Here is a 27,010-nt window from a genome sequence, read left to right as displayed (position 1 = left end):
CTGATTTCATCATGCAGTTGCTTCAATCATGGAATTGTGCCTCAAGCATTGTCAACATGGTGTTTGACACAACAGCAAGCAACACTGGTCACCTTACAGCAGCATGTGTTTGTATGCAGCAGCAGCTTGGTCATGCGCTTTTATGGTCTGGATGTCGACACCACATCGGAGAGGTAATTCTCAGTCAAATTTTTAAAGATCTTGAGATTGAGGCATCAAAATCGCCTGCTGTATCTGTGTTTCTGAGATTTAGGAAACACTTTAGCTCATTGGATACATCCATACAGCTAATGGATATTTCAAGCTCAGATTTGGGTAGCAAAACAGCACATGCAATTGAACAACTGAAAGAATATTCTTTGTCAGTGCTGCAAAGCGATTTTATACCAGCAAGAGACGACTACCATGAACTGATACAGCTGTGCACTAAATTTCTAGGAGGAAATATCACTTTGAATTTTAGAAGACCTGGAGCTTTACACAAAGCACGCTGGATGGCAAAGTTGTTGTATTCTTTCAAGATCTGCCTCCTTGAATCAGCCATTAATCGATTATCACCTAGTACAATTGCAACAACAACACAGCTGAGAAAGTTGAGACAGTTTATAAATTTTTCAGCTCTAGTATATTGTCCTTGGTGGTTTTTAAGCAGTTCTGCTGTGGATGCTCCATGCAATGATTTGAAATTGTTTAAATCAATCTTGCTTTATGCTGATGTCGATGAGTTGGTGTCTAGTAGTGCAATGAGCGCATTGCAGAGACATCTGTGGTACCTCACACCAGAGATGATTCCTCTTTTCCTTTTCAGTTCAGAGCTTTCGAATACTGAAAAGGAAGAAATTGTACAACAACTCTTATTGCATAGACCTCTTAAACCGATGATGTGCCCATCAAGTCGCTATGGTACTGGATTCGGAAAGCCAGGTTTCACAACTTGGCTTACATCTACCACCTCCTTGAGTGAACTTATTACAGAGGATTCATGGTTCTTCTTTGAGATCATAAAAATTGATGCTACGTTTTTACTTGAAAATGCTGCTAATTGGCCAAGTGCAAATTCATACCAGAGAGGTCTTCAAAATGTTGATGCTTTAAATGTTGTGAATGACTGTGCTGAACGAGGGGTGAAACAGTGTGCAGACTTTTTACCTTGTGCACATTCTGAGGACCATTTTCAAAATGTTCTGCAAGTGGTGGAGAACGACCGTAGACAGATTCCAGACATTCGAAAAAGCTCCACATAATTTTTGCTCCTACTATTTGAGTAACTGCTAGTGCATTCATTGCTATTCTTGTATCATTTTCATGTTAGTTTTGTGAAGTTTATTCATTCTTATGTTTAAACTCAATTTTTTTTTACAAAATTCATTTTTTTGTTAATTGCAAAATGTGGGCAAATTGTCTACTCAGGTTGGTTCCAGAATCTTTTTGTTAGCATAAACGACATTCTTGTAGTCGAATTTGTGGGGATAGACACCAAAATCTTAATGCTATCATCAAAAATAAGGAAATTATACGCAAAAATGCTTATTTTCACACTGGTTCATGCAATTGCTCCGGAGGACCCCCTAGGGATCATTTTTTTTCAAAATTTTTTTTGCAGACAGTGTTTTTTTTCCAAACGGAACACTTTAAACACAGGCAGAAGAAAAAATAAATTTTTTGGCAAAAAAATAAGCACCCTATTCTACGTACTCGTTATTTGGAAAGTTTATCTTTACCTTTTTCATGTTTTTTTGTGATTTTAATAAAGTAATTGCTTTATTCAACTACTTATGATGTTTTTGACAAAGCTGATTTTACGTACTCGTAATTTAGACTGTTTATCTTTACCTTTTACATGTTTGTTCTGTTTGATTTTCAGGGAAATATTACTTCATTCAGTTTCTTCATTTTAAATAAGTATCTAATTATTAAGTCAGTTTGTAGTTCTCTTCACTTTTGAATATGAATCCACACGAAAGTGTTCCTGTGAAGCTTGAGGTTTCTGAAGTATGCAAACCTTATGGAATTATTGATCAAGATCATTTGGAAACTGTTGTAGACACCAAGGAATGTCATCCATGTTTGTATAAAGAAGAATTATCTTTCATCCAATCAACTAAGAATGAAACTCTTTATGGCAATATACGGTATGCTGCAAACATTTTAAACGGTTATCATTGTTGGTCATTTATTATTAGATACGGTAGTTCATCAGACGACCCATTTTGCAGTGATTTTTTAATTAGTACCGATAGTTGCAAAGTTGCAAACTAGAAAGTCATCTGTGAACACTCACGAGTGAAAGAACATATGTAGACTGTAGAAAATGTAGTTATTACTATCTGAAGCCTTTACAAATTGTTTCACCTAACGGATCATCAGAAGGTCTTATTCAAATAGAATCTTTTGAATAAGACCTTCTGATGATCCGTTAGGTGAAACAATTTGTAAAGGCTTCAGATAGTAATAACTACATTTGATTTAATTCGCTCTGCTTTGCCTTTTTGCTTGGCATTGAGCACTTTTTGTAGTATTAATAGTTTTCATTGTTTTAGACTGTAGAAATGTATTTTGTTACAACTGTTTTTTTTTTTCGTTTCAATAATTTGCAACGTCACAAACAACTTCACAATGTTGATAATGATTAAACCGGCAAGTTACTTTAGTCACACCAGTTGGGTGCAAAATACTGTAGCATCAATAAATAAAAAGTATCCATGATTGGCAATTTTTAGCCAGTTTTTATTCTTTTGAGCTGTACTGTGTACGAGATTGAACTCTTTGCATGAAAGTTTGTGTTGGTTTTCCATAGTGAACGTGAAGATTCCTTGACTTTTTTTTCACTTAATCCAAGTATTTAACTTGCTATGCATGAAGCCTTGATGTGACAAAAATTTAATTAGGTAATAATGTATTGAGTTGGTGCAGTAGGATGACTTACATCACAGAGGACTGTAGTAGATTACTTTAAAACTGTCCTAAAATAATCAATAGTGCAGATCAAAACGAAAATTTATCAAGAAAAGAGAACACGTTTAAACACATTTTCTTTCGGACAAAGATAAAATAGAGAGTGTGTAGTTTGCAGCACGTAGTCTTGCGGTATAATGTATTCCACGTCGAGTTATTGTTGCGCCAAATTAACCTTCGTCAATAGTCTCACAGAAATTTGATTTTGTAAAAATGTCTTTTAAGCCTACCCATATTACACTACCGTACTTTTTATTATAATTTTCCACAGCACATCATTTCTGTTGCCTTCCATTTGCTTTATCAGTTTGCTAGAGACGATGAATTGTTGTTTACCTTTCAGTATAAATCAAGATGAAAAGGTTCCAGTGAAGCTTCAAGTTCCTGAATCATGTGAAATTATTGACCAAGATGATTTAAAAACTGCTTCAGCTACCGAGGAATGGCCTCCATATTTGTATCAAGAAGGGTTAACTTCTATCCAACCAACTGAGAAAGAAACTTTAAAGTGCAATATATGTTATAAACATTTCCAAAGCAAGTCAGCATTGATCAGTCACAAAAAAATTCATTTGAGTGAACGACTATGTTGCAAACTTTGTCACAAGAATTTTAAATGCAAATCTGAATTGGAAAGACATCAGCGATTTCATACTGGTAGAAAACCATATCAATGTAATGTTTGTGAAAAATCATTTACCCGATCTGGTCAATTGAAATCTCATAAGCTAATCCATTCTGGTGAAAGACCGCATCAATCTGATATTTGTGACAAGTCATATTTACATATAGCCAATTTAAATCAGCACAAACGTCTTCACTCAGGCGAAAAACCATATAAATGTGATGTTTGTGAAAAGTCATTTTCACAATCTTGTAATTTGAAACGGCACAAGCGAATTCATTCTGGTGAAAAACCATATAAATGTGATATTTGTGAAAAGTCATTTTCGCGAATTGGCATTTTAAAATCTCATAAGTTAACTCATTCTGGTGAAAAACCATATAAATGTGATATTTGTGAAAAGTCATTTTCCCAAATTGCCACTTTAAAATCTCATAAGCTAACTCATTCTGGAGAAAAACCTCATATATGTGATGTTTGTAAAAAGTCATTTGCACTATCTGGTACTTTGAAATCTCATAAGCTAACTCATTCTGGTGAAAAACCATATAAATGTGATGTTTGTGAAAAATCGTTTGCGCGATCTGCTGATATGAAATCTCATAAGCTAATTCATTCTGGTGAAAAACCTCATAAATGTGATGTTTGTGAAAAGTCATTTTTGCAATATGGTGGTTTACAATCTCATAAGCTAACTCATTCTGGTGAAAAACCATTTAAGTGTGACGTTTGTGGCAAGTCATTTTCGCAGTTTAGTCATTTAAAATCTCATAATCAAATTCATTTTGGCAAAAAAACATTCGAGTGTATTGTTTGTAAAAAGCTATTTTTACGTAAATCTAATTTCAATCGACACAAACGACTTCATTCTAGTGAAAGATTACATAAATGTGATGTTTGTGACAAATCATTTTCACGCATAGATAATTTAATTAAACACACAAGACTTCACACCTGCGAGTCACCATATAAATGTGATGTCACCTTATAATGTCCCTATAATGTCACCAAACAAACACCTTGCTTCTGTGCTCTCAGATTTATTGACGATTTTCTTTCCAGTTTTACACAACAAAAACTGTTCAAAACTATGTAATTTTGCTGTGAAATTATAATAAAATTACGCTACTTAAATGTAACGCAATCATATCTGTATATATCAATACATACATATCAATACAATGCAATACAAGTATTCATATCAATACATATCTGTCAATGTGAAGACACATTGACACATCTTCACATTGACCTACCCCTGGCACCTGCTGGTTTTGTTGGCTCTTTCTTTCCACAAAGATAAGAGTTAAACTGACTGGTAAAGCGGCGGTCGATTACTCAAGTGGCAAGAATACGGTGCGATACTGATGAGCCCAGCCTCATGGGCGAAACACGTGTCTATCGCTGTCTATTCGATGCTACAATCGGCTGCCAAAATAACTTAAACATATCTGTCATTCAATATCTACATCATATTACTTTATAGGCTGCAAAACTTAGAGCTTGGGGGTGCAATTGGAAACAGTCCCTGCCATTCACATAGCAAAAGAAAAATTGCACTTTTCACATTTATTGTTTATTATGTTTTTTAATTTTTGGTTGTGCATAATTTACACCTTTTTCTTACACCTGATATATCCTTTGTCATTTTGTGACCAAGCAATTGTCCTGAATTTTTAATTCGACTTTATTGTTGTGGAGTGACAATAGGTCTTGCGGGGACTGACTTTTTACGACCGCTGTAGCTACCGATCAAGCTTCGTGCTGCAATTCGTTCGAACGTCTTCAAATCTATGGCAGAAATGCCATCTCTGTGCTGTGCAAATTTTGTGTGCACAGTATGGGCATTATTCACAGCAATGTCCAACAAGTCAAATACAGCTCGCAAGCAATATTTGAATTTTGACTTGTGGTCAAATTGATATACGACCATTCTTGGTCCATCAGGTCAACACCCCCCATGTGTTGGTTATATTGTTTAACCATATAGGAGCAGTTGATTGTTTCTTTCTCACCACAATTTTTTTTTCTTTGAATTTGTTGCAGTGGATAGTTTGATAAAAAGTTTGACATCATGTGTACAGATTTGTTGTCCATCCATTTTGGACAACAGAATCAAAGCACCGTGTAGCTGCTTAATACGCCGCATAACTAATTAACTTCCACCGAACGAAGTGGTGTGGCTTCAATGCATCACAATCACGAGTCAGAAAACTTCTGCACTAACGCTGCTTTGTTCTACTGTGCAAAGTTTCACTAGGCTTTTTTCTTTAGGTTGTTTTTGCATGTCATGTGAGCGAAAGTGAATTTTCCCTGGGCCTTGTCTTTCTTACTGTAATACCAAAACTTAACAAATTTTGTTGCATCTTGCTGTAATAGCCTACTCGCATTTTAATCTAATTTTGTAACCAACCTTGCCTTATCAATATTACTTGGAGATTGAAGCCAGACATTGTGACGTAAGACTTGAACTAAGTTGCGCGTGATTAGTGTAGAAGTACAGGTACTCCCATCGATTTTTAGCGAAGATTTTACCTTTATCACGCTGATTCGATCTCATCAATCGTGGAAGCAACGTAACAATCGAAAGTTTTCCTACTTGAATGGAAGCTAAGGGCTACAGTATTCACATTTTCTAGATGCGCGGGAAATTATATTCTCGCAATAATTGTTCGTACCATGCAATGACAATTTATATCGCTAGTTCCTGTGTTATTTCTCTGCGGACAAATATGACTGATCTAGATGTTACTTCCCGCGGACATCACATGCTGTGATGGCGGACATGTCCGCCGTGAATTTCGAAGCCTGCGATCTGATCGTTTAAAATCTCATAAGCTAACTCATTCTGGAGAAAAAAACGTATAAATGTGATGTTTGTACAAAGTTGTTTTGCAAACTCGTAGTTTGATATATCACAAGCTAACCCATTCTGGTGAAAAACCACATGAATGTGATGTTTGTGACAAGTCATTTTCACGATGTGATAGTTTGAAATGTCATATGCTAACTCATTCTAGTGAAAAGCCATATAATTATTAGTGTGATGTTTGTAAAAAGTTGTTTTCTCAATCTAGTACTTTGAAATCTCATATGGTAACTTATTGTGATGGAAAACTACATAGGTGCGATGTTTGTGACAAATCAGTTTCACGCATGTATAATTTAAATCGGTGCAAACGAATCACACACTTTATTATGAGATTCACTTAGCATTTTCAGCATATTAGTTTTTCTACAAGAAAATTTAGTGTTTCAACGAGAAAAAGATTACGTTCAGACGAAATTGTTAATGTTTTGTTTCTGCATGGTTGGCATATGATCGACTTTGGTTTTTTACCCGAGTAAACTCTTCTTACGAATATGATGTTTTTAACAATGAATATGATGTTTTTGGCAACGTTTGTTCTATGTACTGGTAATTTAGACTGTTTGTGTTTACCTTTTACATGTTTGTTCTGTTTGATTTTCAGGAAAATATTACTTCATTCAATTGCTTCATTATAAAATAAGTATTAGTAGTTAGCAGTTTTCTGCAAATTTGAATATGAATCCACACGAAAGTGTCCCTGTGAAGTTTGAAGTTTCTGAAATACGCGAACCTTATGGAATCATTGGCCAAAATCATTTGGAAATTGGTCTAGACATCATGGAATATAAATATTTGCACCAGGAGAATTATCATCTCCAATCCTGTACTGTGGTATGTACTGTGTGGTATGTATGTACTGTATGTTATAAGCATTTTAACTTGAAATCATCGTTAGTTAATCATTAGATTGTTCATCAGAAGAACAGTTTTATTTTGATCATAGATTGGTTTTTCTAGTTGTTCCATCCCTTGTCACCTATTTCTGCCGCATTGATTGCTAAACCGTTTGCATCTTGCAAGTTGAGCATGATGATGGAATAGAAGCGTTTGTTCTAGATTACACCGTCATAAGCATTTTTTATCCTACTTGTAAAATTCATCTCAGTTATTCTACTTTTTACTGCTGCGTATACGGACAGTTTTAGTAAGTTACCGTATTTGATTGTTGCAATATTTTCATAAACTAGCTCATACTTTGAATGGACACAAATGGTTTCACACTGGTCAAAAACCATATCAATGTGATGTTTGTAAAACGTTGTTCTCTCAATCTGGTCATCTGAAATCTCATACTAGTGAAAAACCATATGAATGTGATGTTCGTGAAAAGTCATTTGCACAATCTAGGCGTTTGAAATCTCATATGTAACTGATTGTGATGAAAAACTGCTTAGATGCGATGTTTGTGACAAATCATTTTCACGCATGCGTAACCTAAATCGGCACAAACGAATCACACACCTTATAGGAAATTCACTTATCAATTTCAGCAATTTAGTTTGTCAATGAGAAAAAGATATGATAGGGTTATAACATCTTTACAACCTCATATTCTTGGGTGTTATGAATTGTGAATATTTTGTTTTTACATGTTTGTCATTGATCGACGTTAGTTATTTATCTGAGTAAACTCTTCTTACGAAAGTGATGTTTTTAACAATGAATATGATGTTTTTGACAAACTTGATTCTATGTACTCATAATTTTTAATTCTTATGTTGTATGTTTGTTCTGTTTGATTTTCAGGAAAATATTACTTCATTCAGTTGCTTCATTATAAAATAAGTGTTATTAAGTCAGTTTGCATTTTCCTCTAATTTTGAATATGAATACACAAGGAAGGTCCCCTTTGTGAAGCTTGAAGTTCCTGAAGTATGTGAACCTTATGGAATCATTGGCCAAGATCATTTGGAAATTGGTCCAGGCATCAAGGAATGTTATCCATGTTTGCATCAGGAAGAATTTTCATCTCCAATCCGATCCCAATCCAATTTTTTCTCAATTTCTTTGTAAAGCATAAAAAAGTTGCACTTTTTTACAATGAAGCATGTAGAATAGATATGATGTTTTTGACAAAGTTATTGGACCAATGTGTTTTATTTGACCAATCGTTTTTACATCGGCTTAGAAGTGTTTACTCTGGTGAATCACCCATATAATAAATGTTATGTTTTCGACAAAGTTGGTTTTACGTACTCGTAATTTGGAAAGTATGTCTACCTTATTCGTGTTTTTTTTTGTGATTTTCAGAAAATAATTGCTTCATTCAACTACTTTGTTTTAAATAAATCCTCATAAAATCAGTTTGTTCTTCCCTCACTTTTGAATATGAATCCACACGAAAGTGTTCCTGTGAAGCTTGAAGTTTCTGAAGTATGCGAAAGCGAACCTTATGAAATTATTGATCAACATCATTGGGAAACTGTTGTAGACACAAAGGAAAGTCATCCATGTTTGTATCAAGAAGAATTATCTTCCATCCAATCAACTGAGAATGAAACTCTATATGGCAATATACGGTATGCTGCAAACATTTTGAACGTTCATCATTGTTGGTCAATTATTATTAGTTTGTCTTTTTAAACCATAGGCATACGAAGCCGAACAGCGTGATCAAGTTTAACATCTTCAAGTTTATTACATTTACAGAAACACAAAACTACGCAACAAAGTAAGTATTGTCCTCTTCAGGAATAACATACATACAACTTAACTACATCTGAATAAAATACAATGGTTAACTAAATCTATAAACAGGAAAAGACAAAAACTGCACAGTACTTCTGACTAGCTCAAACTCAACGATATAGGCTCATATAGAATTCAAATTTATCGACTAGAGCTGGGGAACACCTGAATTTGAATTCTATTCAGAAAAGCGCAATTTAAGATCACATTTTTTCATGTACAGAATGCCAAAATAACGTTTCTATCAAGCAGTTTGAGATCATGTCTAGAGGCAGGTCTGAGTATCAAACTAAGATCTTGGAAGCCCTGTACATAAAACGTCACAATCCACTTTTGAACAGACAATTGTATGCTTGCGGCTCGTCTTTCTTGCTCTCTGTATTTTAAAATTAGTTTTTTCGCACCTTGCCTTTCTACCATATCATGTGATCTGTTTAACACTTTTTGATGCAGTTACCTTTGATTCTCGTGGAGCCTATATCGTTGAGTTTGAGCTAGTCAGAAGTACTGTGCAATTTTTGTCTTTTTCTGTTTATAGATTTAGTTAACCATTGTATTTATATTTTTTCAGATGTAGTTAATTTGTATGTATATTATTCCTGAAGAGGACATCTTGTGATGTCGAAGACGTTCGATACTTAATTTGTTGCGTAGTTTTATGTTTATGTAAATGTGATAAACTTGAAGATGTTAAACTTGATCACGTTGCTCGGCTTCGTATGTCTATGGTTCAACAAGACAAACTCTCTACCGAAGCTCTATATGTATATTATTCCTGAAGAGGACATCTTGTGATGTCGAAAATGTTCGATACGTAATTTGTTGCATAGTTTTTTTTCTGTAAATGTAATAAACTTGAAGATGTTAAACTTGATCATGTTGCTCGGCTTCTTATGCCTATTATTAGATAGTTCATCAGATGAATGTGATGTTTTGCAGTGAATCTTTGCTGATGAATTGCATAGTTGCAAACTAGAAAGTCATCTGTGAACACTCACGAGTGAAAGAACATGTGTAGGGCGTAGGCTGTAGAAATGTGTTTTGTTACAACTGTTGTTTTTTCGTTTTAGTAATTTGCAACGTTACGCACAACTTCACACTGTTGATAATGATAAAACCGGCAAGTTATTTTAGTTACACCAGTTGGGTGCAAAATACTGTAGCATCAATAAAAAGTCTCCATCATTGGCGATTTTTAACTAATTTTTATTCTCCTGGGCTGTACTCTGTTAGAGATTGAATTCTTTCCATGAAAGTTTCTGCTGGATTTTCGCAGTGAACGTGAAGATTGGCTTCGTTGACTTCCTGTTCACTTAATCCAAGTATTGAGCTTGCTAGGCATGAAGCCTAGATGTGACAAAACTAGAATTAGACAACAACGTATTGAGTTGGTGCAGTAGGATGACTTACGTCACAGAGGACTGTAGTAAATTACTTTAAAATGTCCTAAAAGAATCAATAGTGCAGTTCACAACGAAAATTTATCAAGAAAAGAGAATACGTTTCAACACATTTTTTTGGGAATAGAGAGGACAAAGATAAAATAGAGAGTATGCAGTTTACGGCCCGTAGTCTTGCGATAATATGACTGTATTCCACGTCGAGTTGCTGTTGTGCCAAATTAACCTTGGTCAATAGTCTCACTGAATTTGGTTTTGTCAAAATGTCTTGTAGGCCTACTCATATTATACTACTTTTGTTTATACTTTTTCACAGTACATCATTTCTGTTGCCTTCTATTTGCATGATCAGTTTGCAGGAATCAATTAATTATCGTTTTACCTTTCAGTATAAATCAACGTGAAAAAGTTCCAGTTAAGCTTGAAGTTCCTGAATCATGTGAAATTATTGACCAAGATGATTTAAAAACTGCTTCAGCCACCAAGGAATGTCCTCCATATTTATATCAAGAAAGGTTATCTTTCATCCAACCAACTGAGAAAGAAACTTTCAAGTGCAATATATGTTATAAATATTTCCAAAGCAAGTCAGCATTGATTAGTCACAAAAGAATTCATTTGAGAAAACGACTTTGTTGCAAACTGTGTGACAAGAGTTTTAAATGCAAATCTGAATTGGAAAGACATCAGCGATTTCACGCTGGTGAAAAACCATATAAATGTGATGTTTGTGAAAAGTCATTCTCACGATCTTATGATTTGAAATGTCATCAGCGAATTCATTCTGGTGAAAAGCAATATAAATGTGGTGTTTGTGAAAAGTCTTTTTCCCAAACTTGTAATTTAAAAATTCATAAGCTAATTCATTCTGGTGAAAAACCTCATAAATGTGATGTTTGTGAAATGTCATTTGCGCACTCTGGTAGTTTGAAATGTCATAAGGTAATTCATTCAGGAGAAAAACCATATAAATGTGTTGTCTGTAAAAAGTCATTTGCACGATCTGGTGATTTGAACCGGCACAAGCGAATTCATTCTGGTGAAAAACCATATAAATGTGATATTTGTGAAAAGTCATTTTCGCGAATTGGCATTTTAAAGTCTCATAAGTTAACTCATTCTGGTGAAAAACCATATAAATGTGATATTTGTGAAAAGTCATTTTCCCAAATTGCCACTTTAAAATCTCATAAGCTAACTCATTCTGGAGAAAAACCTCATAAATGTGATGTTTGTAAAATGTCATTTGCACTATCTGGTACTTTGAAATCTCATAAGCTAATTCATTCTGGTGAAAAACCATATAAATGTGATGTTTGTGAAAAATCGTTTGCGCGATCTGCTGATATGAAATCTCATAAGCCAATTCATTCTGGTGAAAAACCTCATAAATGTGATGTTTGTGAAAAGTCATTTTTGCAATATGGTGGTTTACAATCTCATAAGCTAACTCATTCTGGTGAAAAACCATATAAGTGTGACGTTTGTGGCAAGTCATTTTCGCAGTTTAGTCATTTAAAATCTCATAATCAAATTCATTTTGGCAAAAAAACATTCGAGTGTATTGTTTGTAAAAAGCTATTTTTACGTAAATCTAATTTCAATCGACACAAACGACTTCATTCTAGTGAAAGATTACATAAATGTGATGTTTGTGACAAATCATTTTCACGCATGGATAATTTAATTGAACACACAAGACTTCACACCTGCGAGTCACCATATAAATGTGATGTCACCGTATAATGTCCCTATAATGTCATCAAATAAACACCTTGCTTCTGTGCTCTCAGATTTATTGACGATTTTCTTTCCAGTTTTACACAACAAAAACTGTTCAAAACTATGTAATTTTGCTGTAAAATTATAATAAAATTACGCTACTTCAATGTAACGCAATCATATCTGTACATATCAATACAATGCAATACAAGTATTCATATCAATACATATCTGTCATTCAATATCTACATCATATTACTTTATAGGCTGCAAAACTTAGAGCTTGGGGGTGCAATTGGAAACAGTCCCTGCCATTCACATAGCAAAAGAAAAATTGCACTTTTCACATTTATTGTTTATTATGTTTTTAATTTTTGGTTGTGCATAATTTACACCTTTTTCTTACACCTGATATATCCTTTGTCATTTTGTGACCAAGCAATTGTCCTGAATTTTTAATTCGACTTTAATTTTGTGGAGTGACAATAGGTCTTGCGGGGACTGACTTTTTACGACCGCTGTAGCTACCGATCAAGCTTCGTGCTGCAATTCGTTCGAACGTCTTCAAATCTATGGCAGAAATGCCATCTCTGTGCTGTGCAAATTTTGTGTGCACATTATGGGCATTATTCACAGCAATGTCCAACAAGTCAAATACAGCTCGCAAGCAATATTTGAATTTTGACTCGTGGTCAAATTGATATACGACCATTCTTGGTCCATCAGGTCAACACCCCCCATGTGTTGGTTATATTGTTTAACCATATAGGAGCAGTTGATTGTTTCTTTCTCACCACAATTTTTTTTTCTTTGAATTTGTTGCAGTGGATAGTTTGATAAAAAGTTTGACATCATGTGTACAGATTTGTTGTCCATCCATTTTGGACAACAGAATCAAAGCACCGTGTAGCTGCTTAATACGCCGCATAACTAATTAACTTCCACCGAACGAAGTGGTGTGGCTTCAATGCATCACAATCACGAGTCAGAAAACTTCTGCACTAACGCTGCTTTGTTCTACTGTGCAAAGTTTCACTAGGCTTTTTTCTTTAGGTTGTTTTTGCATGTCATGTGAGCAAAAGTGAATTTTCCCTGGGCCTTGTCTTTCTTACTGTAATACCAAAACTTAACAAATTTTGTTGCATCTTGCTGTAATAGCCTACTCGCATTTTAATCTAATTTTGTAACCAACCTTGCCTTATCAATATTACTCGGAGATCGAAGCCAGACATTGTGACGTAAGATTTGAACTAAGTTGCGCGTGATTAGTGTAAAAGTACCGGTACTCCCATCGATTCTTAGCGAAGATTTTACCATTATCACGCTGATTCGATCTCATCAATCGTGGAAGCAACGTAAAAATCGAAAGTTTTCCTACTTGAATGGAAGCTAATGGATACAGTATTCACATTTTCTAGATGCGCGGGAAATTATATTCTCGCAATAATTGTTCGTGCCATGCAATGACAATTTATATCGCTAGTTCCTATGTTATTTCTCTGCGGAGAAATATGACTGATCTAGATGGTACTTCCCGCGGACATCACATGCTGTGACGGCGGACATGTCCGCCGTGATTTTCGAAGCCTGCGATCTGATCGTTTAAAATCTCATAAGCTAACTCATTCTGGAGAAAAAAAACCTATAAATGTGATGTTTGTACAAAGTTGTTTTTGCAAACTCGTAGTTTGATATATCACAAGCTAACCCATTCTGATGAAAAACCACATGAATGTGATGTTTGTGACAAGTCATTTTCACGACGTGATAGTTTGAAATGTCATAAGCTAACTCATTCTAGCGAAAAGCCATATAATTATTAGTGTGATGTTTGTAAAAAGTTGTTTTCTCAATCTAGTACAGTGGTTCTTAACCTTTACTAACCTGCCGAACCCTTATGCTAGCATGCAAGCTTTCGTTGAACCCCCAATTCGAGGTTTTGTCTCGGAAACAGCAATTCTCATGTCATTTTGGCATGCAACCCGGTATCGTTTTTTTGCTTCAACATCCACCAGAATAGAAAACGCATGCTCGCATAAATAAGTGGTTACGAATGGCATGAGAACTTCAAGGGCAACTTTTTTAATAGGAGGATAACTTTCCATTTGTTGGCATCAAAACGATTGAGGATTTGTTGTGTTAAGTTTCTTTTTGGCATCTCGCTTTCGAGGCATTCCATTATAATTCAACAAATCCAAATAACCACTGAGTCTTCAATTTTGATGACTAAAACATATGTTATAGTATGTGAAAAATGCATATCGGCAAAAAAAAAAATTGAAAATCGGGCAAGAGGTTTTCGAGATATCGCGTTCTGAAGTTTTGTGGCTGCCACAAGGTGGCGCTGTTGATGTGTCAAACCATATATCTGTGACGTTTGTAACAAGTCATTTTTGAAGTTTGGTCATTTGAAATATCATAAGCTAATTCATTCTGGTGAAAAACCACATAAATGTGATGTTTGTGAAAAGTCATTTGCACGATCTAGTGGTTTGAAATTTCATAAGCTAATTCATTCTGGCGGAAAACCATATAAATGTGATGTTTGTGAAAAGTCATTTTCACAATCTAGTACTTTGAATCAGCACAAGCTCACTCATTCTGGTGAAAAACCATATAAATGTGATGTTTGTGACAAATCATTTTCACGCCTGTATAATATAAATCGGCACAAACGAATCACACACCTTATATGAGATTCACTTATCAATTTCAGCAATTTAGTTTTTCTACAAGAAAATTTAGTTTTTATTGAGAAAAAGATTACGTTTAGCCTATGTTTTGAAATCTAAATTACATTGGTTTTCAGTCTCCACTGCAGTATAAGTTCGCACGTTGACAAGGCGTGTGTATATTTAGGGTGTATCACTTTTACAACCTCATATTTTGTGTGTTATAAATTGTGAATGTTTTGTTTTTACATGTTTGTCATATGATTGACTTTGGTTATTTACCTGAGTAAACACTTTTACGAATATGATGTTTTTTACAAAGCTGATTCTGCGTATTCGTAATTTAAACTGTTTATCTTTACATTTTGCATGTTTGCTCCGTTTGATGTTCGGTATAATATTACTTAATTCAGTTGCTTCAATCATGATAAGTATTATTAATTTAAGTTTGTAGTTCCTTTCACGTTTGAATATGAATCTACACGAATGAAATCATTGACCAAGATCATATGGAGATTGTTCCTGACACCAATCAATGTTATCTATATTTGCCTCGAGAAGATTTATCTCGATTTATTAGGCCAAAACAACTAGTCTTTCTGACAAATACCATAAATGGCAGTCCAGTTTTTTGAGGTATGCTAAAAGCATTGGCATCATCCTTGCAGCTTGATGGGTGGAAGAGGTTCTTTCCATGGATGTTAAGTCATTCCATGGATGTTTAGTCGGTCTTCAACACCTTATATGAGATTCACTTATCACTTTCAGCAATTTAGTTTTTCTACAAGAAAGTTTGGGTTTTCAACGACAAAAAGTTAACGTTTGCATCCTTGCAGCTTGATGGGTTGAAGAGGTTCTTTCCATGGATGTTAAGTCGGTCCTCGGTCTTCAAACAACAACTAATCACACACCTAAAATGAGATTCACTTATCACTTTCAGCAATTTAATTTTTCTACAAGAAAATTTCGTTTTTCAACAACAAAAAGATAACGTTTAGCCATCTTTTGAAATCTAAATTACATTGGTTTCCAGTCACCACTACACTATAAGTTCGCACGTTGACAAGGCCTGTGCATATTAGGGTTATAACATTTTTTCAGCCTCATATTCTTGGGTGTTAACAATTGTAACTGTTTTGTTTTTAAATGTTTGTCATATCATTGGCTTTGGTTATTTACTTGAGTAAACTCTTCTTACGAATATGATGTTTTTAGCAATGAGTATGATGTTTCTGACAAAGTTGATGTTACGTACTCATAACTTTTAATGCTTTTCTTGTATATTATATGTTCTGTTTGATTTTCAGGATAATATTACTTCATTCAGTTGCTTCATTATAAAATAAGTGTTATTAAGTCAGTTTGCAGTTTCCTCCAATTTCGAATATGAATCCACACGAAAGTGTCCCTGTGAAGCTTGAAGTATCTGAAGTATGCGAACCTTATGGAATCATTGGCCAAGATCATTTGGAAATTGGTCCAGACACCAAGGAATGTTATTCATGTTTGCATCAGGAGGAATTATCATCTCCAATCCAATCAACTGAGAATGAAATTCTGATTGACGTTGTGTGGTATGTAACGTATGTTATAAGCATTTTAAACTGAAATCATCGTTGGTCAATCATTAGATTGTTCATCAGAGGAACCATTTTTCTGTACTAGCCTGCGCGTTAGCCATAATCCCTGAACTACTTCGTGTTGTGGGATACATGTTGGCAACTTTGTCTGGTGAAGATGATAAAAACAGCTTTTTTCGTTTTAGTAATTTGAAACGTCACAAACAACTTCACACTGTTGATAATAATAATAACGGCAAGATTTTAGTTACACTAGTTGGGTGCAAAATACTGTAGCATCAATAAAAAGTTTCCATCATTGGCGATTTTCAGCCAATTTTTATTGTTCTTCTGAGCTGTACCCTGTAAGAGATTGAATTCTTTGCATGACAGTTTGTGCTTGTTTTCCATAGTGAAGAATGGCTTCCTTGACTTCCTTTTCACTTAATCCAAGTATTTAACTTGCTCTGCATGAAGCCTTGATGTGTCAAAAATAGAATTATTCAACAATGTATTGAGTTGGTGCAGTAGGATGACTTACGTCACAGAGGACTGTAGTAGATTGCATTATAACTGTCCTAAAGGAATCGTGCAGTTCGCAACTAAAATTTATCAAGAAAAGAGAATACGTTTCAACACATTTTTTTGGATCAAGAGAGGACAAAGATAAAATAGAGAGTATGTAGTTTGCAGCACGCAGTCTTGCGGTAAAATGTTATTCCACGTCGAGTTGTTGCACCAAATTAACCTTGGTCAACAGTCTCACGGAAATTTGGTTTTGTCAAAATGTCTTTTAGGCCTACTCATATTATACTACTTTTTATTATACTTTTTCACATCCCATCCTTACTGTTGCTATCGAGTTGCATGATCAGTTTTCTAGAAACGATTAATTATCGCTTTACCTTTTAGTATGAATCAAGATGAAAATGTTCCAGTGAAGCTTGAGGTTCCTGAATCATATGAAGTTATTGACCAAGATGATTTAAAACCAGCTTCAGCCACCAAGGAATGTCCTCCATATTTGTATCAAGAAAGGTTATTTTTCCTCCAACCAACTGAGAAAGAAACTTTAAAGTGCAATACATGTTATAATCATTTCCGAAGTCAGTCAGAATTGATCAGTCACAAAAAAATTCATTTGAGAGAACGACTTTGTTGCAAACTTTGTGACAAGAGTTTTAAATGTAAATCGGCATTGGAAAGACATCAGCGATTTCACGCTGGTGAAAAACCATACAAATGTGATGTTTGTGAAAAGTCTTTTTCGCAATTTAGCAAGTTAAAATCTCACAAGCGAACTCATTCTGGTGAAAGACCATATAAATGTGATGTTTGTGACAAGTCATATTTCCGTATATCCAATTTAAATCAGCACAAACGTCTTCACACAGGTGAAAAACCGTATAAATGTGATGTTTGTGACAAATCGTTTTCACACATGTATATTTTGAATCGCCACCAACTACTTCACACTGGTGAAAAACTGTATAAATGTGATGTTTGTCAAAATGCATTTCTACGATCTAATGGTTTGAAATCTCATATGCTAACTCATTCTGGTGAAAAACCATATAAATGTGATGTTTGTGAAAAGTCATTTTCGCATTCTTTTAATTTGAAATCTCATAAGCTAACTCATTCTGGTGAAAAATCATATCAATGTGATGTTTGTGAAAAGTCTTTTTCGCAATCTAGTCATTTGAAATCTCATAAGCTAACTCATTCTGGTGAAAAGCCATATAAATGTAATGTTTGTGAAAAGTCTTTTTCGCAATTTGGTCATTTGAAATCTCATGAGCTAGCTCATTCTGGTGAAAAGCCATATAAATGTGATGTTTGTGAAAAGTCATTTGCTCGATCTGGTTGTTTAAAATCTCATAAGCGAATTCATTCTGGTGAAAAACCATATAAATGTGATGTTTGTGAAAAGTCTTTTTCGCAATTTGGTCATTTGAAATCTCATAAGCTAACTCATTCTGGTGAAAAACCATATAAATGTGATGTTTGTGAAAAGTCATTTGCGCGATCTGATGGTTTAAAATGTCATATGCTAACTCATTCTGGTGAAAAATCATATAAATGTGATGTTTGTGAAAAGTCATTTTCGCATTCTTTTAATTTGAAATCTCATAAGCTAACTCATTCTGGTGAAAAACCATATAAATGTGATGTTTGTGAAAAGTTTTTTTCGCAATCTGGTAATTTGAAATCTCATAAGCTAACTCATTCTAGTGAACAATCATATGAATGTGATGTTTGTGAAAAGTCTTTTTCGCAATTTGGTCATTTGAAATCTCATAAGCTAACTCATTCTGGTGAAAAGCCATATAAATGTAATGTTTGTGAAAAGTCATTTGCTCGATCTGGTTGTTTAAAATCTCATAAGCTAACTCATTCTAGTGAAAAACCATATAAATGTGATGTTTGTGAAAGGTCATTTTCACAATCTGGTAATGTGAAACGGCACAAGCTAGTTCATTCTGGTGAAAAACCATATAAATGTGATGTTTGTGAAAAGTCGTTTTCTGAATCTAGTAATTTAAAACGGCACAAACGAATTCATTCTGGTGAAATGCTATATAAATGTGATGCTTGTGAAAAGTTGTTTTTGCAATCTAGCCATTTCAAATCTCATATGCTAACTCATTCTGGTCATGAAAAACTAGATATTTTCTCTCAATTTCTTTAAAGAGCATAAAAAGTTACACTTTGTTACAATGAAGCATATGAATATGATGTTTTTGACAAAGTTAATTGAACAATGTGTTTTGTTTGACCAATCGTTTTTACATCGGCTCAGAAGTGTTTACTCTGGTGAATAACCCATATAAATGTTGTGGTTTTGACAAAGCTGATTTTACGTACTCGTAATTTAGACTGTTTATCTTTACCTTTTACATGTTTGTTCTGTTTGATTTTCAGGAAAATATTACTTCATTCAGTTGCTTCATTTTAAATAAGTATCGTATTATTAAGTCAGTTTGTAGTTCTCTTCACTTTTGAATATGAATCCACACGAAAGTGTTCCTGTGAAGCTTGAGGTTTCTGAAATATGCAAACCTTATAGAATTATTGTTGATTTGATTGATTTTATTGTTGAACAGTTGATTGTTTCTTTGTCACCGCAACTTTTTTTTGAGTTTGTTGCAGTGGATATGCTGATAAAAAGTTTGACAGCATGTGTACAGATTTGTTGTCCATCCATTTTGCATATGATATGCCAGTTTCTGTCTGATAATAAGAAATGTATCCTCGCTTCATGGCTTTGTCGGTTGGCACATCTGTTCTGGGCAAATGCTTGCGGTTATCCCTAACAGTGCCAGCACTAAAAGTACCTGCAGTGTTGGGAAATTGAAAAAATTGTCTACAAACATCTTGTAGGCAAGATCTTTAATACTTTAGGTGAGCTGCAGCACAACAACTTCATCTAACCCATGTTGCACTTGTCCAGATTTTTTTCCTACGTTAAGGTCACATTCAAATAAATACCCAGTCTTCGAGTCACATCGACACTGTAACTTGAAACCCCACTGTCTTGGTTTTCCCTTGACGTACTGCTTCAGTATAGTTGGCCCTTTGAATTTAATCATATGTTCATCTATCGACTGGTTCTGTGCTGGCAGCATTGCCGATATTAACTGGTGGTTGAAGTGGTGGTCTAGTACCGGACGAACTTTAAATGCATGGTTATGTAATGGGTCATCACGTCACCTTATTTTAGTGTTGTCATTAAAATGCAATGTTAAAAATTTATCTTTACCTTTTTCATGTTTTTGGTTATTTTCAGGAAAATATTACTTTATTCAGTTGCTTTATTTTAAATAAGTGTCGTATTATTAAGTCAGTTTGTAGTTTGAATATGAATCCACACAAAAGTGTTCCTGTGAAGCTTGAAGTTTCTAAAGAATGCAAACCTTGTGAAATCATTGGCCAAGATCATTTGGAAATTGGTCCAGACACCAAGAAATGTTATCCATGTTTGCATCAGGCAGAAGTAACATCTCCAATCCAATCAACTGGGAATGAAGTTCTGAAGGACATTGTGTGGTATGTACTGTATGTTATAAGAATTTTAAACTGAAATCATTGTTGGTCAATCATTAGATTGTTCATCAGACAAATCATTTTTCTGTACTACGCATTGACTATATACAATCCCTGAACTATTTCGTGTTGTGGGATACATGTTGGCAACTTTGTCTGGTGTACAACGTTGTACAACTTTGTCTGGTGAGGACGATAAATAGAAAGGTACTAAAACAAATAGAATATTCTAATTTACTTTCAAGTTGAATGATTTGATTAAAAATTGATTTCTCAATCTAGTATTAGTAATTTGAAATGTCACAAGCTAACTGTTTTTTGTTTTTTTTCTTTTTAGTAATTTGCAACGTCGGAAACAACTTCACACTGTTGATAATGATAATACCGGCCAGATTTTAGTTACATCAGTTGGATGCAAAATATTGTAGCATCAATAAAAAGTCTCGATCATTTAGCGATTTTTAGCCAATTTGTATTCGTCGGGGCTGTGCTCTGTTAGAGATTGAAATGTTTGCATGAAAGTTTGTGCTGGTCTTCCATAGTGGACGTGAAGATTGGCCTCCTTGACTTCCTGTTCAGTTGATCCAAGTATTTAACTTGCTAAACATACATGAAGCCTTGTGGTGACAAAAATAGAATTAGACAACAATGTATTGAGTTGGTGCAGTAGGATGACTTATGTCACAGAGGACTGTAGTAGCTCACTTTAAAACTGTCTTAAAGGAATCAATAGTGGAGTTCGCAAAGAAAATTTATCAAGAAAAGAGAATACGTTTACAACACTTTTTTTTTGTTCGGACAAAGATCAAATAGAGAGTACAGTACCGGATGTAGCTTGCAGTAGTGATGCAAACCACGCCCCGCCACGTACGTGGCCTGACTTTCGCCGCGTGCCGCACCGCGTGGAAAGTTGAAATGACAAAGCCGCGCGGTTGCCGCATAAACTTTCAAGAATATCAGTTATGAAACTTCAAATTTAATTTGGAAACACGGATCACTTTTCCTTTAACGAAAACCCTCAGCTGGAAAGCTATGAAAATGGCTTGCATTTGACAGGGTTTTTGGGGCTGGCTTGTGAGGGAAGCTGTACGAGTGTTTTTGGATAGCCTAGCTGATAAGCTCAGCTCCCAATTACCAGGCTATAGGCCTAGCGCAACTACCGCATTAGTTACTGTAACAGTTAACCAAGTGAGTTCAGGCTATAAGTTTTACTCTTGATGTCTTGTTTGTCTGTGCAGTTCATGCAACCACTGACATTAAAATTGCGTTATTGCTTACCGTACAAAAGGTGTTTAAAAGTCCCTGATACTGGATCCAGTAAATTTCTGTTTGAAAAAGCATGATGTCTTAGAACTTAGATGCATTGCTGATAAGACAATATGATCTGGTTAGCCTAGTCAATTGGTGCACAACTGTCCCGGTAGGTTACCAGTTATATCCCATGGGTGTTTTTTGGCCACAATCGGTGTTTTTCTTCAAATGGTGTTTTTCTGCTGCTATCGAGTTGCATGATCAGTTTGCTAGAAACAATTAATTGTCGTTTTACCTTTCAGTATGATTCAAGACGAAAAGGTTCCAGTGAAGCTTGAAGTTTCTGAATCATATGAAATTATTGACGAAGATGATTTAAAAACTGCTTCAGCCACTAAGGAATGTCCTCCGTATTTGTATCAAGAAAGGTCATCTTCCATCCAACCAAGTGAGAAAGAAACTTTCAATTGCAACATATGTTATAAATATTTCCCAAGCAAGTCAGGATTGGTCAGTCACAAAGAAATTCATTTGAGAGAACGACTTTTTTGCAAACTTTGTGACAAGAATTTTAAATGCAAATCTGAAGTGGAAAGACATCAGCGATTTCACGCTGGTGAAAAACCATATCGATGTAATGTTTGTGAAAAATCATTTGCCCAATCTGGTCATTTGAAATCTCATAAGCTAACTCATTCTGGTGAAAAACCATATCAATGTGATGTTTGTAAAAAGTCTTTTTCGCAATCTGGTAATTTGAAATCTCACAAGCTAACTCATTCTGGTGAAAAACCATATAAATGTAATGTTTGTGAAAAATCATTGACCCGATCTGGTCATTTGAAATCTCATAAGCTAGCTCATTCTGGTGAAAAGCCATATAAATGTGATATAATTGTGACAAATCGTTTTTAGTGATATGTGGCTTAAATCAGCACAAATGTCTTCACACAGGTGAAAAACCATATAAATGTGATGTTTGTGAAAAGTCATTCTCACGATCTTATGATTTGATATGTCATCAGCGAATTCATTCTGGTGAAAAGCCTCATAAATGTAATATTTGTGAAAAGTCTTCTTCCCAAACTTGTAATTTAAAAATTCATAAGCAAATTTATTCTGGTGAAAAACTTCATTAATGTGATGTTTGTGAAATGTCATTTGCGCAATCTGGTAATTTGAAATGTCATAAGGTAATTCATTCAGGAGAAAACCATATAAATGTGATGTCTGTATAAAGTCATTTGCACGATCTAGTGATTTGAAATGTCATAAGATCACTCATTCTGGTGAAAAACCATACAAATGTGATGTTTGTGGCAAGTCATTTGCGCGATCTGGTATTTTAAAATATCATAAGCTCATTCATTCTAGTGAAAAACCATATATATACATGTAATGTTTGTGAAAAGTTTTTTTCGAATATATCTGCTTTAAAAAAACACAAACTTGTTCACACTGGTGAAAAACCATATAAATGCGATGTTTGTAAAAAGTCGTTTTCACATATATCTGCTTTAAAAAACCACAAACGTGTTCACACTGGTGAAAAACCATATACATGTGATGTTTGTGAAAAGTCGTTTTCACATATATCTGCTTTAAAAAAACACAAACGGGTTCACACTGGTGAAAAACCATATAAATGTGATGTTTGTGAAAGGTCGTTTTCGCATACATCTGCTTTAAACAGACACAAACTTGTTCACACTGGTGAAAAACCATATAAATGTGATGTTTGTGAAAAGTCGTTTTCACATATATCTGCTTTAAAAAAACACAAACGGGTTCACACTGGTGAAAAACCATATAAATGTGATGTTTGTGAAAGGTCGTTTTCGCATACATCTGCTTTAAACAGACACAAACTTGTTCACACTGGTGAAAAACCATATAAATGTGATGTTTGTGAAAAGTCGTTTTCACATATATCTGCTTTAAACAGACACACACGGGTTCACACTGGTGAAAAACCATATAAATGTGATGTTTGTAAAAAGTATGGGTTAGCTTGTAAAAAGTTGTAAAAAATTTTTTTCGCAATTTAGTAGTTTGAAATCTCACAAGCTAACTCATTCTGGTGTAAAACTATACGTTGTAGTTGCAACTCCTTGTTTGATATTTCGTGGACTGAGCGCTGACTGACACCAAAAGTCGTAGTGATCTCTCGGTGACTGCACAGTATGCTCGAATAGCATATAAATCGTCGTAGGTTTCCTAGAAGAGATGTCCATTTACAGACCTGTGTGGTGAATGCTAAGTGAATCAATGAGGCTGACGCAATGCAGTGTACTGTAGTGCATCAGCCGGCTAACGGATCAGTCGGCTGACGCAATTCAGCTTCATGCTAAACAAATCTGTGTTCATAGTTCTGGTTGTCTTTTTATTTGTATTTCAATGATCCTTTAATAGGCAAAATGTTTCTTACTTTGTAAAGGCCCAAAACGCCTGTGTATATTAAGATTATATCATTTTGACTACCTCGTATTCTTGGGTGTTATGACGATGATTTCGTTCTGATATGATTTTGATTTGATCGAGTCAGCAGTGTTTACTCTCTCTAGTAAATAACCATACGAATACTATGTTTTAGACAATGAATATGATGTTTTTGCAAAGTTAATTTTACGTACTCTTAATTTGGAATATTTAGTTTCACTTTTTACATGTTTCTTCTGTTTGATTTTCAGAAAAACTTAATTTGTTCAATCGTTTTATTTTTAATAAGTATCAGCAGTATAAGTTTGTAGTTTCTTCCAATTTTGAATATGAATTCACTTGAAAGTGTCTCTGTGAAGCTTGAAGTTCCTGAAGTATGCGAACCTTATGGAATCATTAACCAAGATCATTTGGAAACTGTTTTTGACACCAAGAAATGTAATCCATATGTGTATCTAGAAGGACCATCTCCCATCCAATCAACTGAGAATAAAGCTCTAAATGGCAATATGCGGTATGGTGGTATCAATTAATATATCATCATCACGCTTATCAGACAAAACTATTTCAGTGGTGTTTTTTTAGTAAGATTTACAATGCAAATCTAATGTAGAAAGCAATCAATGAAAGCTCACAAGTGAAAAGACATAAATGTGTTATTTGTAGCATGCAGTTTTTGCTTTTTAGTAATTTAAAGCGTCACAAACAACTTCACAAACCTGTGGCCAGACGTTTTCACAAACCTTTAAGGCTAACTTGACATGGCAAGTAAACATGAAATTATGATTTGATAAATTGAAATTACAAACTATGTAATTAAACCAATTATTAAATAAACTAGTTTTCCTCACAACGTCTTGTCCCCATTTTATAGTTATTTCCAAATTCGCTTTTTCACAGGTCATCATTTCTGTATGCCAGTTTTATGGTTAGTTCTCAGATAACAATTAAATCATTTTTCAGTATAAGTCAACATGAAAAGGTTGAAATGAAGCTTGAAGTTCCCGAAATATGCGAACCTTGTGAAATCAATGATCAAGATCATTTGAAAACTACTTTATCCACCAATGAATGTCATCCATCTTTGTATCAAAAAGGATCTTCCATCCAACCAACTGACAAGGAATGCTGTAACCGTTTCCAACGCAAGTCAGCATTGATTACTCATCAAAACATAAATTTCAAGGAACGATTTTGTTGCAATTTTTGTGATCAGAGTTATAAATACAAATCTAAATTGGAAATTCATCAACGAATGCACACTGGTGAAAAACCATATAAATGTGATGTTTGTGAGAAGTCGTTTTCGCATATATCTGCTTTAAAAAAACACAAAGTTGTTCACACTGGTGCAAAACCATATAAATGCGATGTTTGTGAAAAGTCGTTTTCACATATATCTGCTTTAAAAAACCACAGACTTGTTCACACTGGTGAAAAACCATATAAATGTGATGTTTGTGAAATGTCGTTTTCGCATAAATCTGCTTTAAAAAGACACAAAGTTGTTCACACTGGTGAAAAACCATATAAATGTGATGTTTGTGAAAGGTCGTTTTCACATATATCTGCTTTAAAAAAACACAAACAGGTTCACACTGGTGAAAAACCATATAAATGTGATGTTTGTGAAAAGTCGTTTTCACGTATATCTGCTTTAAACAACCACAAACGGGTTCACACTGGTGAAAAACCATATAAATGTGATGTTTGTGAAAAGTCGTTTTCACATATATCTGCTTTAAAAAAACACAAACGGTTTCACACTGGTGAAAAACCATTTAATTGTGATATTTGTGAAAGGTTATTTTCGCGATTTGATAATTTGAAATCTCACAAGCTAACTCATTCTGGTGAAAAACCATACGAATGTGACGTTTGTAAAAAGTCATTTTCAAAATTATCTAATTTAAATCAACACAAACGAGTCCACACTGGTGAAAAGCCATATAAATGTGATGTTTGTGAAAAGTATTTTTCGCGATCTGGTAATTTGAAATCTCACAAGCTTACTCATTCTGGTGAAAAACCATACGTTGTAGTTGCAACTCCTTGTTTGATATTCCGTGTGCTGAGCGCTGACTGACACGAAAAATCGCAATGATCTTTCGGTGACTTCACAATATGCTGGAATAGCGTATAAATCTTCGTACATTTCTTAGAAGAGATGTGTTTAGCATGAAGCTGAATCATTTTCACGCATGCGTAACCTAAATCGGCACAAACGAATCACACACCTTATAGGAAATTCACTTATCAATTTCAGCAATTTAGTTTGTCAATGAGAAAAAGATATGATAGGGTTATAACATCTTTACAACCTCATATTCTTGGGTGGTATGAATTGTGAATATTTTGTTTTTACATGTTTGTCATTGATCGACGTTAGTTATTTATCTGAGTAAACTCTTCTTACGAAAGTGATGTTTTTAACAATGAATATGATGTTTTTGACAAACTTGATTCTATATACTCATAATTTTTAATTCTTATGTTGTATGTTTGTTCTGTTTGATTTTCAGGAAAATATTACTTCAATCAGTTGCTTCATTATAAAATAAGTTGCATTTTCCTCTAATTTTGAATATGAATACACAAGGAAGGTCCCCTTTGTGAAGCTTGAAGTTCCTGAAGTATGTGAACCTTATGGAATCATTGGCCAAGATCATTTGGAAATTGGTCCAGGCATCAAGGAATGTTATCCATGTTTGCATCAGGAAGAATTATCATCTCCAATCCGATCCCAATCCAATTTTCTCTCAATTTCTTTGTAAAGCATA

The 27,010-nt window shown here is 34.4% G+C and overlaps 3 protein-coding genes across 3 annotated transcripts; all 3 read left to right on the top strand.

Moving 5' to 3' along the window:
* The first annotated feature begins 1,947 nt into the window (after window positions 1-1,947).
* LOC145771176 (uncharacterized) lies at window positions 1,948-7,493 on the top strand. The gene is made up of 5 exons (XM_082582912.1): window positions 1,948-2,132; window positions 3,299-3,864; window positions 4,036-4,055; window positions 4,236-4,391; window positions 7,410-7,493. Exons 1-5 carry the CDS (start codon window positions 1,948-1,950, stop codon window positions 7,491-7,493), a joined length of 1,011 nt encoding a protein of 336 aa, XP_082439038.1.
* A 1,287-nt stretch (window positions 7,494-8,780) lies between these two features.
* On the top strand, window positions 8,781-20,276 carry LOC145771175 (uncharacterized). The gene is made up of 8 exons (XM_082582911.1): window positions 8,781-8,971; window positions 10,930-11,123; window positions 11,496-11,663; window positions 11,751-12,280; window positions 16,303-16,508; window positions 17,406-17,531; window positions 17,772-17,910; window positions 18,130-20,276. The coding sequence occupies exons 1-8, from the start codon at window positions 8,781-8,783 to the stop codon at window positions 19,183-19,185; spliced, it is 2,610 nt and encodes an 869-aa protein (XP_082439037.1). The 3' UTR covers window positions 19,186-20,276.
* Window positions 20,277-20,355: 79 nt separating this feature from the next.
* Window positions 20,356-22,722, top strand: LOC145771174 (uncharacterized). The gene is made up of 2 exons (XM_082582910.1): window positions 20,356-20,543; window positions 22,094-22,722. Exons 1-2 carry the CDS (start codon window positions 20,356-20,358, stop codon window positions 22,704-22,706), a joined length of 801 nt encoding a protein of 266 aa, XP_082439036.1. The 3' UTR covers window positions 22,707-22,722.
* The last annotated feature ends 4,288 nt before the right edge of the window (window positions 22,723-27,010 follow it).

This window comes from Aplidium turbinatum, chromosome 5 (assembly GCF_918807975.1).
Source record: "Aplidium turbinatum chromosome 5, kaAplTurb1.1, whole genome shotgun sequence".
Classification (NCBI taxonomy): Eukaryota; Metazoa; Chordata; class Ascidiacea; order Aplousobranchia; family Polyclinidae; genus Aplidium; species Aplidium turbinatum.
Note: the sequence above shows the minus strand (reverse complement) of the source record. Positions and strands in the feature narration are given on the sequence as shown.